Source organism: Scylla paramamosain, chromosome 35 (genome assembly GCF_035594125.1).
Source record: "Scylla paramamosain isolate STU-SP2022 chromosome 35, ASM3559412v1, whole genome shotgun sequence".
Classification (NCBI taxonomy): domain Eukaryota; kingdom Metazoa; phylum Arthropoda; class Malacostraca; order Decapoda; family Portunidae; genus Scylla; species Scylla paramamosain.
The window spans coordinates 4935282-4950000 of NC_087185.1; the positions used below are offsets into that span (position 1 = coordinate 4935282).

A 14719-nucleotide genomic window follows, 5' to 3' on the forward strand; every position below is an offset into this window, starting at 1 on the left:
TCACTGAAGCTACAAAGTTCAGTGACTTGGCATGTACACATACCACTTCATCATTCTTTCATTTACATCTGTGAGTACAGGAGATAATGAAAGCAAGAGACTAATTAGCACTTTCCTGTTTTAATAACAAAGGTATATACATGAAGGCTCTGGAGTATTCCACCACCACAGATCAGGTCAAGCTCCTCACCGCTCACCCAGTAATACTTTGGTATCGTAAATCAAACAGTACATTGCTGTAAATATGAAAAATACCTTTACCTGAGGTTGAGACAGATGCAGAAATTGATTAATCTGTCATGCTTCATTTCCTCTCATTCTTAAGTCTTCTCAAAAGCTGAGTCTTCACACAAAACCTGCCCATTGACAGATTATAATAGACATAAGGACTGTGACTCGGGGAAAACACTGAATGCAGAGCAAGTGTGGCAGATCAGTAAACTACTGATCACAGCTGAGCATCTCCCCTCACTGCATATGGCAGGTTGTGGCATCACTATGTCCAACTGATACCAGTAAAACAACAAACTAAACAAAGGTAATGCATAGCTCACTACAGGATGATTGTTAACGTATGCACACAAAAAGATGCCCAGAGAACTAAATAAAGCTTTCGTAGTAGAAAATATACACTTGTTCATCACTCAAGTTATTACATACATGTTATTTACATCTAGAAGTGTTTTGTACAACACACAATACCCTTAAAGATTCAGTAACAAAAATGGCACAATATAGGCTTGAATAATTGAGTAATGAAGGGACATCCAAAATACAACCTTAGGAAAAATGCAGCTCAGTGAATGAGTACAGCCTGTCTCTTACTTTGGATTAAGCTGGATAAAATAATGAAAAATATGGAATTGTATGATATTACTGCTGTAGTGATATTTCATTCATATCCAAAGTGTAATTAGGCCGAATTGCTATTGGTCAGCACATGGTAATGCATATCTTTAACATCATAAAATTCTGTGCCTGGTGCTTACACCAATCATGTGGTTTCCTTTCGTGGTGAATTGGACATCTCTCAGTGTAAAGTACAACTGGTGAGCTGTCAGGCAATTGTTTCACCATTCAGGCTTGGAATGTGTTGTGAATGACAGCTGTACACTCTCCATAGACTGAAACCTCCAACATCAAACTAAAAACCATTCTCACAAAACAGGAGGCGGCCCCACACTCTCAAAACAGTTGTTGGTCATGTGGAAGATGGTTCTGTGTAATGGACCACACTGTACTAGAGCCACAGATCACTCAGAGTTCAGGATACAACTGACTTGTAATGCACAACCTATAACATTAACCATGTCCTCTCCTGTGAATTGTAACACTCAAATGCATCTCATTTTATCAAGTATCATACAACCTTCACTCCTATTTCTTTCCTACATTGTATCTAACATCAGCATTCCTTGAGTTTAAACAGAAATGGTGCTACTAATTGCTTAGGACAATATTTGGGTTGATGAATAAACGCAAAACAGAAAAGGAAGACTGAATAGTTAAATTATTACTATGAAAAGCTCTGACAGCAAAATTCAAGTTGCAGTTTCTTGTTTAAGAGATAAATCAACCATTGTTGATGTAAAATAATAATAATAATAATAATAATAATAATAATAATAATAATAATAATAATAACGATAATAAAAAGTGATACATTTGAGAGGAGTGTCTTCCTAATCTAGACACATCATACAACCTGCCACAAAGCCAAGAGTCATGTACCATGTCTCTTTGTGTAACTTATTCTTAAAGGTGATTAAAAATACCTAGAAATATCAGCAAGAGGAACCTTAGAAATTTCAAGAGAAATAACATAGCAATGAGATGCCACAAGCCATTCATGACCTGCCTTTCTTAATCAATGCCCGAAACTTGGGTTAGCATATCACATGTTCCTCATGAGAATAGTACAACCCAAGTGTGTGTGTGTGTGTGTGTGTGTGTGTGTTAAACTTAGTGCTAAACCAACAATTTTGTGATATAAGGGTTTTAGAGTTTCAAGCTTTACACTCTCAACTGTGATATTTCCACTGAATCAAGTTTTACTGATTCATATAATAAGTGCTACAGTAAAGTCTCTATTATGGCAGATCCCTATAAGTTTTGGTGAGTATATTCCTGCTTAAAATACTAACTCCAGCCATAAGAATAGCTTTCTCTTAGTATATCTTGAGTAGAACATATGTATAATAGCTGAATAAAATCTAACAAGTAACTATTGATTTATGGCTTGTTATGACTGCCTCATTGACAAAAGTAATGAGTATGAAGTGAGTGAAGCATCTCATCTATAGCTAAGAAACTAGACAGTCTTTCTTTGACAGCAACAAAGTCACACAATAACAGTACTACTTAAAAATATGCATAGTCTGAGGAACTAGTCTTATTGTCAAGCTGTCACTGAAATACGCCATCCCTAATAACATAACTTTTGTCCTCCCCAACAGTATACATTTACATTGCATTGCTTCATTCTGAGGAACCAGTCCTATTGTCAAGGTGCAACACTGAGTTGCACTGCCACAAAGACCTCCAATTAAATCTAACTGGTGTTGTCTCCCAAGAACATGCATTTTCACTGGTTTGGTTTGGTAAAAGTTCTGATAGCTTTCACAATACATTGCAAAATTAACAAAAGTAACTGGTGCCCTTTCACACTTTGCTATTATTGCAATGTTCTGCACTACAGCATCCTCACTCGTTTGTAACTATTATATGAATGTCAAGAAGTATGCTACCTTTCATTCTACAAGCATCACAACCTAGATTACCAGCCAGTTTTTTTTATACCTGTCTATACAGATAGATTATGAGGAAAGAGATTAGCGTAGAGGGGATAGAAAATATATGGAAGGAGGGTTCACTGAGTGCTGTGGTAAGTTTGGCAGACAGTGATGGGTGGGCGGAGTGTTCATTGGGTGGACAAGGATATGTAGCAGCTTCTTGTTCGCTGTCTGTTAAACTACGCAAGTACTTAATACATTAATTTTTCATGAAGACCTTTGTCTGTCTTCGTTAGAGAGCCATTATAAAACAATGACATGTAATCATTACATATATACAAAACATGAATGTCTGTGGGATACACGAATCACATTTGCACGTATAAGACATACTGACAGATGCGTACAAGTGATAGGTAATTCATATTCAAGATTTGAGAAAAAGGATTGCATCACGAAATCATTGATTAAAGAAATCAATCTGGCATTTGAAGATTTGAAGGTAGCATTTGGGGTAAAACTTTAAACTAGCAGAATGAAAATTAGCAAGGTGCAGGAGTACATCCCTAATGAGCAAGCCCACCTGAGGCTGGACATTTGTATATACACAGCATGTCACCTGTCCCCATAAAGGTTTAAATGTAATGAAGGAATGGCGAATAGAAACAGTTCTAGAAAGGTTGCATCTTAGTATTACAAGTAAGGCAATAATATTCATATCACAGACATGCAAGAAAATTAAGGAAATGAGAAAGATCATGGAATATATACAAATGTTTCTTAAGCTTACGGATTCAAGGAGACAAGCATTGCAGTCACTTGCTTTTCTACAAATAATACATTCGCATTATGATTTATTTATATGACAAGTTATTTACAGTTGCAGGTGGTGTGGTGGCATTTTGGTTAGCACACTTGTTTCACAGCCAAGAGGTCCAGGGTTGGATTCTCTTCCCTGACCAGGTGGAGACACTTAGCTAGTCCCCTTTCACAGAGAAGACTGCCCACTTAAATAATTATTACACTGGAAGCATTTCTTTCATAAACTGTTGCTCCTTCTTAGTGCATTCCTTCAACATGGATTTTGGTGGAAAAATTCTTGTCTAAGCAAATAATTGTTCACAAATTTGTCAAAACCAGTGTAGTGGCAAATTTGTCATCAAAAGATAATTTCCTATGGTGAAGGTTTCTCTCCTAAGTCACTATTAAAGGAACTCACTATGCAGGAAGGCCAGAAATGCTCCTGTGTAATACTGGCCATAGCTAGAGTAGGTACGAGTAGGTTAGGGAGCTCTGACCTCACAGTCCCTACAAGAGTAAATGGCCAGCAATCCTTTCCACCTGTGTGTGTGTGTGTGTGTGTGTTTTTTTCTATATACATTTTGTATAAAAAGACCACAAACAATATACACCACACCACAAAAGTTGTAGCTGGGTGATATGTATATTAAAATCAGTTGAATTTTAAAAGAAACAAAGATTAAACAATTGTAAGATTACTCAGAATAATACACTTGATATCACTATAATATACTTTGATTATAATATTATGACAATAACACAGAAAAACATTAATGCTTTAACAGATAAGCTGAATGAGTATGGAAAGAAATAATGTTGGAATGGATCCTTGAGAATAATGAGCGAGATGAGTCCAACATTAGCTTAAAGATGGATATAATTAATATCTTTGTGGATAAAGTGAATTACAAATTATTATGAAAAAGTTAAAGGGTAAGGATGAAGAAATAATATCTTTTTTATCCAAGTTTTCTAGCATTGTACATGTTTTTTGAAGTTCTTCCATATCAATGTCAACTTTCAGGAACCAAATGTTTCCATCCAGCCCTTGTCTCATTACTACACTTGAATATGTAGAAAAAATTTGTGGATGTCCTTCACTTTTTAGAATGAAAGGAGAGCATAATTTGGTAATCAACTGGCCTTTGCACAGCTCTCATTCTCATGCTCTGAAAGCACAACACAAATTTAATATCTCATAATACTCTGAAGGCTATTAAATGGAGACACTTATCCAATGTTTAGAAGAATGATTATGAACAAAAGAACTACAGGAAAGGTTGTATATAAAAAATTAACAGCACTGATATGTCAGGGATACGAGTGATTCAATTTAACGAAGTCCTGGGAGGACAAAACATTGGTAGTTACTCCACACACCAAAGTGAAAATTTAACTGTTGTTCAAAGCAGAATGGGTTACAAGACTTGTGTTCTAAACAGATGAAAGCTCAAATTAAATAGCATAATGTCAACATACATACAATGGAATTTAAATGTTCAGGGACAGGATATACTATTGCTTTTGTATGATCTGATATGGTTCATGTTTTTACCAACTTGAGATGATGAGATAAAAGTTATCTGTGTCCTTTTCTTTGTGAGGTCTGAGTCTTGAGAGTTGGTGCATAGTTCCTCAGGCAACTCATGAAGTCTGTCATGGCGTAGGTGAGGGCCTGCTCCAGCACGTACTGGGGGATCCAGCCCTTCAGATCTGTGTCCAGCAGCCACTGGAAGAAACATTTCCGTGGTGCGTTCTCTGCAGGCTGAAACACCCAGCAGCACGGCCCATTTTCCCCTCTGGAATCACATAAAACTTGTTACTTTTGGACATTATACTAAAGCCATGAACAAAGGGGAAGAAATATGGAAGAGAAAATTGTAAGACTCATCCAGCAGCATGGGTCATTTTATCTGCAGTACGTCCCTCTTGCATGGAGATTTTTAGATATGTATCATTATCAGAGCATTACCTTAACCTTCTATATAAGCAGACTTGTTACTGATGAAGCTGGATGTATAATACCCTCCCAAGTTTTGTGCTGTATGAGACACGTGATTCTCAAGTTTTTCACTAGCCTAAATTCTTACCATCCCAACTTTCATGCATTTGAGATACACATAAAAATAACTGGCATAACTTTAATAACAAACCTGACGATGCTCTTCTGTGGTGGCTCGTCCTTGTGAACCACCGAGATGTTTGCACACACCATTGAGTTGCCAATCTTCTTCCAGTGGCGGACATTAACAAAGTCCCTTGCAGTGACCACCCTACCTGGCCCCTCCGCCGCCAGCTGGTACACCACATCTGTGCTGCTGTCCACACTCTGCTGGCAAAGTGCAGTGGGTTACCTGTATGGCACTCACAGAGGACAATAAAACACTAGCTTAACTACAATTACAAGAAAAAAGTAGTTCAGGCAGGATATGTCTGTCACACAATGAACACACAATACAGGGACAATTAGAGTGGAATGGGAGTATGAATATAAATCATGGAATAGGATAATGAATTTATAACATTAACCCACCTGAATAATTCTCCCCACAGTCACAGCCTTGTTCCAACTTGGCATATTTTCAATATTATGCACAATTTCATTAAACAAAGTATTGGAATCTGTGTCAATTACACCCTGAAAGATAAAATTCACGTATTGAAGTTGTTGTGCATTAAAGTTTTCTTAGACAAATCCCATACAGTTTTTGACTGGGTTAGCATAATTCACAGTAACATTTAACAAAACATAACAATTTATATAGAGTGGTTATATATATATACATTATGGAGCAGAAACAAGAAACAAATCTTGTTGGAGAAATATTACTGTAAGCTTGTATATTTTGGTTCCACTTGAGCCCAGCTTGGTGTAAATGGTGTCTCCGTGAGAACTCTCCTTCTCCAGCTTCCAGCCTGGGGAGTGGATGGTCTCCCAGGCCTTCTGCAGCGCCTCGACTCCGCTGATTTGAAGCTCTCTCTCCTAAGGGAACACACTGTATCAGTTTGCAAGTAAATTTTACAATGGTCATGCTTACAGTTTTAATGTTGTTTGGAATTTTCTGTTATACCCAAAGAAAAGTGTTAATTATATGAAAATATTTTATGAACTATAATTTTAGTAAAAAGTTTGAATATAAGAGATCCAAGTTCTCATGACAACTTCTATATATATTGATCTGAAGTAAAATCCAAAATCTTACTTCAGAAGTCATCCTTCTATTGACTGTGTGTCCCCCATACTCCTCCTCATCATCAGAAGCTGCAATAAAGGATGGTTCCATTAACCAGAAAATAACAGTAAAATGCTGAAATATCTTGCCATGAACAGCATACAATTATTTCCAAGAACAGACATAAGAGGATAAATAGATAAGACAGATAATATTCTACAATGTTTATTTACCGAGAGGAGATTCCATTGGGGAGTAGAAGTCACCTACAGTCTCAGAGTAGGCGCTGAGGTAGTCCCGCACCCGGTCCAGCCCAGGCAGTAGTGGGTCAGTCTCCTGGTGGTCACAATTACTGGCCGCTGGAAAAGAAGTCCTATCAATAAAGGATACAGGAAGGCAAGTGTAAACAGGCTTTGGGGAAGAAACTATGAAGACTCTCCCTAGTGTACATAAGTATCATTTCTCCTACCATCTTACCCTCAAGCACACTCTTGGCTCTGTTTTCTTGAGGCAAGACTCTGAAGTCCACAAACCAGGCCTCTATCCATGATATGAGGAAGGAAAGCAGCAGCAGAGTCACCTCGAATGGATAACTGGATGCATCTTTCCCTTGCCACTGTGAAAAGAAGGCAATGCTAGATAGAAACATTCCTATTAAATTTCAATGTATAAAGATTCATTCATCAATTTACTTCAACTTTCTTAGTCTTATTGTGAATATCTGTTCACACATGACTCACCTCATACATTAAGCTTTTGGATATGAAAAATGCACAGCTTCCTGCTGTAGTTATCTGAAATTGTGGTGAATATTTCTTTAAATATTATCTGTATTTGACATATAATACACTTTTTACCTACAATAAAAAAGGAGATGTTTATGGGAGTAATCACAGCTTAAATTAGTTTATATTGAAAAAAAAAAAAAAAAAAAAAAAAAAAAAAAAAAAAAAAAAAAACTACAATACAAAGTCAGCTTTGTGTAAGCAATCACAGAGAGGAACATAAAACCTGTCAATTGATATAAAATCTTGTGGATAAGGTTAAAGATTTATGGGTTTGAAAGGAAGCCAGACTTTTTGTAAGGTGGTGGCTGCAGGACTTACTGCCACCATCCACCAGTGGTTGATGTGGAGCAAAGCGTACAGAAGGAGCAGGAGTGTGAACCGCACGGCAGCAACCATCTGCAACAAACACAACAGTCAATACAGGGGTGTTGACAATCTGAGGCTTGACAGTTTAATATAGAAATGTCTCCATATATACACAATCATGAAGCTTGGCAGTTTAATACAGAAATGTCTCCATATTTAGACAATAATATTTTTCACTGAAGCTGACATAACTCTTGTAATCCTTGCAGAGCTATGTGGTCTTTGCTACCTAGCTTGGAGGGTTCTATAATCACCTTAAACAGAAGCAGATACAGGAACTGACTTACCACGATGTCAAATATAGAGGAACGTATGTTGTAGTGGATGATCTCCTCAACTAATGCACTATACTTTCCTCCTTCTTTAATCTGTGAGAAAATTACAATTCACATTAAAATCTTTCTAACCATGATCAGTTTGAGTAATGCACAAGTAGTTCATGGGCCTTAAGTAATCACAGCAGCCTCCAGTCGAGGTGTAGGTTACGTCACAACTCACTAGCACGCAGATAGCCCAAAATAGGCCCGTGAAGAGGAAGTCAAAGGTCACGAACAGGCAGAAGAAACGCCGCACTGCTGACATGCGGCCGTTTATCTGCATTCCCGGGAGCTGGTTGGCTATCCATATGTCTGCAGACACTGTATTCAAACTGCCAGGCCCTCCTACTGTAAAGGGTGAAAATCATTATTAAAAAATGAATACAAAAAATTTGCTGATGATAAGATGTAATGAAGGAGTAGAGCTTGGAGATCTTAAATCCTCAGAGAAAAAATGTTTCACTTTATCTTTAGAGCAAAAATTCTCTCTAAAAATATTAATACTTCAGACAATTTGTCAGACTGTTTTAATAACAAAGTGCAGTGTCTAGGCTTTGAGATCTTAGAAATGATAATGCAATGGTGTCTTAAGTTCTGCCTCATGATAATAATAATTTCTTTTTTCACAGGATCATCCAGTAAGACATCCCTTGACAATAGATGGCTGCAGAAACTAGTTGTCTGGAGCATCAGTTATGTGTAATTTCTGTGTTTTCTAATATTTGCCATTATATCAAATAGTATTATCAATTTTGTCCATGTAAAAGACTCAACATACTGATTAACCTTGGGAATAGAAGGACAGATATTATGTTGGCGTCATGGCTGGACTTACCCAGAGGAGAGCGGTGGCCGGCTAGTGACATGGCAGTGGTCTTGTGTGAGAACTGCTGTGTCGTCACCTAGAAATCTGCAGAAGGTTAGCTGTTTTTAAGAGTTTGTTTTTAAGGGAAAGAATGCCATCTGGTCAATATTACTTCAGGATGTCAGTCACACTGCATTAATGATATCAGCTGTGAAAGTTTGCTGTACACCAGAAATAAGGTATTTTGCATTCTAAATGACATTTTGGTATTCTGTCCCATGCATGCTACATGTTATGGGAGACTTATCATGGTAGGTATAATGGCTTTGTAATATTTTCAAATTCCCAGACACTATCCAAGGTGCAGTCAAAAGTTCCAAGAGTGTTTCCATTGCAGTCGAACCATGCAGGTCACAGTTATGAGTATGTAGCAAGAAAATGCAGTAATATTCCTAAGTTGGCATGCCGTGATCATCAGAACCTGTGTTTAAACTAATTTTCGTGGCCAATTCCCCATGTTGACTTACAACTTTACATTGGTTCTCAAAGTTGAGTGGAAAACAAGCACCAAATTATGTTTGAAACCTGGGAATTTGCCAACAAACCCTTGAAATTATACAGGAGGTCTGTGGCAATGAAATACTAAGCAGATGGTGTTTTGAGTTTCATTCACACTTCAAGAGAGACCTTATGAATGTACAAAATGTCAAAGTTGAATTAATTTGTCAGGATAAAGGAATAATCAAGTTTGTAGCTAGTATTGTCAGCATTGTATGTGGTCATTTGTGCAATCCTTGTCCAATTTGAACTGGCTTCCCATCACTTCCAAGTTTATGCCCAGGCTCTATAGACCTCATTGTGGCAAAACTCAAGTGGAAAATATAGTTTTCATCTACACTAGCACGAGTGTCACTCCCTAGTCCTATACCTGCTGGATTTGATCCCCAGGGGCCTCTTCCTCTTCCCTGAGATAATGTTCAGGATGAAGAGTTGCCACTTTGATACCAAGAAGACAGTGCAAATTGTGGATAGTGCATCACATAACACTCCTTGCACAAGCCCTGAAAGGAGCTGTCCATGTGTCTCAGAAGCAGTCTGTCACTGTACAAAGTTATTATTTTGAAGAGGCAAAAAATTAATTGAATATGGTGTGTGTTCTTTGGACATCAAATCTCATATAAACTTTTGACTGCATCTTTTATTATTTTCCAGTAACCCCAAGGATGTTAGGAAGACATGGGCTCTGCCTGTGGGTACTAATATCACATTTTCTGTACAATTTCAGCTTTATCACATAGTGTGAGAGGATACAAGTCACTTCCAGAAGTCATTGGGAAAAAAAAAAAAAAAAAAATGCCTCCAAAATAAATGAATCCATATTTCCTGAACATTGGTAATTACCAAACCCGGAAAATTGGAACACATGACAAGATACAAACATCCATATGAAACACCAATTTCCCCAAAAATTTTACATGGTCAACATATTTCCTTAGCAATTACCAAAACCAGGAAGCAGCAACACCTGACAAGATACAGACACGTCCATACAAACTGCTTATTTCCCACAAAACCCAACACAAGCTTTCTCTTTATTACTTACCCAAATCAACCTCACAAAATCGTGCAATTGCATTTATTATCTATCCCCCTTTGTATCAGAGAATTGGGGCACTCCCAGGGTCATGATCACCACCCTTTGTTCTTGCTCCCACGCCCAAAAAATCCTCAATCAACACACTTCCTATATATTTATCCCCTTCTTATTACCAGTTCCTCCGCGTAGGATGATTAGTACTCTTACCCATGGCTTTAAAAGTGGTGTAGGAGTCAAAGGAGCGACCAATTGCCGAGATAAGACCTTGGGAAGTGGTCAGGAGGTGGAGTTTGTTTACAAAATATCAACAGTGCAGACGGATCGAGTCGGATTCTCACCCGCGAACCTTTAACGTCACTGTCACCGGATTTCACGTGCGTATGATGAATAAAGGATATAAATGTTTGTCGTAATAGGCAAAGTTGTGGCGTTTTGCTTTATATAGTCTCGCATGATATTTCAATGACATTAATGTTGCCATCCGGTTGTTGGGTTTAAAACCCAATTTAATTCATTAATTTGATTAATTCCTCTCGGTTGTATAATGTAATTTTACATGGCTCCAGAAATTAGCGCTTATTTCCATAATGCTGTGTTTTTCCTTTCCTGTACAAGACCTGTAGGGTTCTTCTCCTGAAACTTGGTCTTGGGAACGTTTTGTGAATAAGGTGATGACAATAAATCTTAGTCTTTACTTCATTTTCAGCCAGTACAACACGCGTTGGATTCTCCTGAAACTTGGTATTTGGGAACGTTTTGTGAATAAGGTGATTACAATTACAATAAATCTTGGTTTTTACTTGTTTCAGCCAGTACAATACGCGTTGGATTCTCGTCTAACGTCACAGCTTCCGGCTGTACGAGTATTTTAGAACAGTAATGATGTTAGTGCTTCATCTAGTATAATTTATACGTGTAACTTTTCCAGTTTTTGTACTTCTCTAAAATAAAGTATTTCTAACACTAAATAAAGACCGTTCACCGAAAATTATATCAAATGCCAACACAATCCAAACATGCTCAGCACCGATTTTTAGAAAACGCTGCTCCGTTATGAAATGGTAGGAAGTAGCACGTGAACAGTAGTAGTATAAAGGTCATGAGTCTTCAGCAGCATAGTGACGTAAAATGTGAACTGGTATCCCAATAGATGTCACAATGAGCGCCACGGGGCAACACAATCAGCGCGTTTTGATAGCAGCAGATAGGAGCGATTGTTCCCTCAAGTACTAATAGCGTCTGGAGGTGATAACATGACGGTGGTAATTTAGCCTTTCACTTCAATATTTAACATTACTGGATACCGACGGGGGAAAAAAAAATATCTCAGGACATTAACCGCAGGCTACATAATTCGTTATCAGTACAAGTGTACTAAGTGTCCTTTTACGTAAGCTAGCTCGCTGTCTCTGCAACGAGCAGGAAAAAATGCCGTTTATAAGATTTATAAGTGTTATGCCCTGCGGGGGAAAGAAAACCGTATGAAAACAAAATTACCTAAAACAAGTATGTGAAACTGAATATAGTTTTCTATTCCACATACCCCATTTTCTTCGTGGCCGAGGAAGTGCGTATAGCCAAAGATTTAGTTGTTCTCCGGCTATGTACCGCACGCCGTGTTTACATGTTAGGGGTGATGGTGGCTGGTACGTTTTCTTAGGCTCCGCAAGGGCGCATGTCGAAAGATTTTTCAGCCGATAGATAATCTAATCATTGTTTTGACGCTTGCAAGTGTGTTGCTGTGGCCATGATCAGGAGGCAAGGTTAAGTGCTTGAAATAGCTTGAGAAGGAAAGTGAGGAAAGATAGGCGTTGGGAGTAATAGTAAATTGTACATGCTGTCAATAATAAATCCAGTAGTGATGGTTAACGAACGGTTTGTGGTGGGAGTAGTGACAGGATGAGAACGGAACGCACCTGTATGATGATCTCTGTAGGAATACCTCACTGCGTAGTCTGTCTAGCCAAGGAAGCCCCGTAATCTTCCGCACTTCCGTGGCTAAGGGATCTTAAAGTTTAATATCAGTCTCGAAGGTCAAGTTCTCTCGTAGGTCAAGCTTTATTAGGAAGTCTTGTCTCGCAGGTGGGTTACGTGCAAGGTAGGTTAGGTTTATTGTCAACTGTAATACACACGTTTTCCTTATTCTGCCAAAAAACGGCATTTAAAACATACTTATTTTATCACAACCTTTAGGTAAAGAGCGTCCGTAAACAGAACAACTGGCAATTCAACACCAAAAGTCACTAGAAAAAAAAAAAATCAAATCAAGTAAGTCATTGTGGTAGGGAGTTCTCTGAACTTTGTACACTGGGAAGCTTTGTTACTCGCAACACTGCAAGCCACACAGTCTGACACGCTAGGTACACGTAGGAAGTGTGAGTGTGGGGGTGTGTGAAGCAAGCAGCCTTGCAGGACGAGCAACAGCAGCAGTGCGGGAGAACCCTGAAGACACGCAACGAGGCATGGCCACCTGAGGGAAACAACAAAAAGGCTTGGTGTCACTACTTTGGAACACTTGGAAACCTGTATCAAATCCAAATGGACATCATGTCACCATTCATTAAAGCCTCATATTAATATTTCTCGTGCAATAACGGAACATACACACGAATATATACTTAATTCAGTAACGAAAATTTCCGGAAGACTTAACTCGCGGCGTCGTGATTACGTCTGAAGTGCATCAGTCTTAGTGTTTTCTTGGGCACGAGATGCGCTTATTTGATCGTATTGGTGGCCATAATCGTCTCCTGTGACCGTCTGCGTAGAAGCGTGTCCCTCTTTCCAGGTCCAAGGTGCAGCGCAGCAGTCTCCGTGGAGGATGCCGATTCTGAAGACCGCGGGGAAAAATGTTACTGGATTTCCCACCATCCGTCATATCAGTGAAAAAAAAAATATGGAGGGAAAAAAAAACAGGAGACTAAAATGGAGACTTACTCAAATCTCAGTAAAAAAGGAAAAATAGGGGTGAACAATGTAGCACGTATGGTTCAGTTAGGTAAATAACCTGTGGCAAGTTTAGTTGATATTACTGTGTACACTACATACATCTCACTAAAGAATATACATGGCTGAAGTTACTGTTTGCGGATTCAGAACCTTCATTGTGTAATATCAAAGCACACACAACCGGAAGTGTGCTTTATTCAGAACCTACATTGTGTAATATCAAAGCACACAACCGGAAGTCAATAGCACACAACCGTAAGGGATAAGGGTGATGGAAAACGGGAATACAACAGAAAACAGTAGTTAGTGTTCACGTATAGAATAAAATACGTTAGTATCCCACTATAACGTTTTCTCTTAATAGTGTAAAAGTACTTCAGTTTCCCATCACTCCTTTGCGTTCTCTCTCCCAGTCAGGGGTGCCTATAGAAAACGTGTAGGAATGTGTGTGTGCGTGTGTGTGTGTGTGTAATAACCGACTCCTGGCCTCCACCTACAGAATCTACAATGCATAGAATGCAATCACTCAAGGCGGCGGCAGCAGAGGACGGGCCTTTCCCAACCAGTTTGTTTGGGTGAGAGACGCTGCCTTCCTAAAACTGTCCCCCTCCATCAGCCTCCAAGATTAAATGTACATCAATATGCATGACTCCCCATTAATATGTATGGAACCATTATCAAGGGTCTGACCTGCATCTTCCTCTCCCTCGCATCTCCAAAATATATATCCAACGTGTCCTACAAGAGAACCTAGAAAATCTTGTAAATATTGTCACTGAGGGAAGATTCTAAGGTTTTAGTGGCTCTGATGTTGTGTTGCATTGCAGTAGTGAAATAGCGTAGTAGTTCGTGATTCTATTGGAAAACTAGTGGGTTAAGAGAATCGTAAAAAAAAAAAAAAACTGCCTACTGAACAAGGATGATATATATATATATATATATATATATATATATATATATATATATATATATATATATATATATATATATATATATATATATATATATATATATATATATATATATATATATATATATATATTCTGTACATTTTAACCAATTTCTTTTTTTGTGATTGTGTATATAATCTTGTAAATTAAAACCAAGTCTAACAGTGAATGAAATACTTGTGTACATAATCTTGTAAATTAAAACCTTTAACTTGTGTACACATAATCTTGTAAATTAAAA

At 38.1% G+C, this 14719-nt stretch overlaps 1 protein-coding gene across 3 annotated transcripts in view; it reads right to left on the reverse strand.

Annotated features, from left to right (window-relative positions):
* Window positions 1–101: 101 nt before the first annotated feature.
* The window catches only part of LOC135090591 (stAR-related lipid transfer protein 3-like), a 90837-nt gene continuing 76219 nt past the window's right edge, over window positions 102–14719 (reverse strand). For 2 of the 3 annotated variants that reach the window (XM_063987481.1, XM_063987479.1), the window contains 13 exons: window positions 10787–13409; window positions 9013–9087; window positions 8359–8525; window positions 8148–8228; window positions 7813–7890; window positions 7447–7500; window positions 7184–7322; window positions 6940–7065; window positions 6737–6795; window positions 6364–6516; window positions 6067–6171; window positions 5687–5862; window positions 102–5332 (listed from right to left, as the gene is read on the reverse strand). In XM_063987481.1, coding sequence (XP_063843551.1) covers window positions 5113–5332; window positions 5687–5862; window positions 6067–6171; window positions 6364–6516; window positions 6737–6795; window positions 6940–7065; window positions 7184–7322; window positions 7447–7500; window positions 7813–7890; window positions 8148–8228; window positions 8359–8525; window positions 9013–9043 — 1389 coding nt within the window. In that variant the 5' untranslated portion in view covers window positions 9044–9087; window positions 10787–13409 and the 3' untranslated portion in view covers window positions 102–5112. The remainder of the gene's footprint in view (window positions 5333–5686; window positions 5863–6066; window positions 6172–6363; window positions 6517–6736; window positions 6796–6939; window positions 7066–7183; window positions 7323–7446; window positions 7501–7812; window positions 7891–8147; window positions 8229–8358; window positions 8526–9012; window positions 9088–10786; window positions 13410–14719) is intronic. The other variant, XM_063987480.1, reaches the window with a different exon arrangement.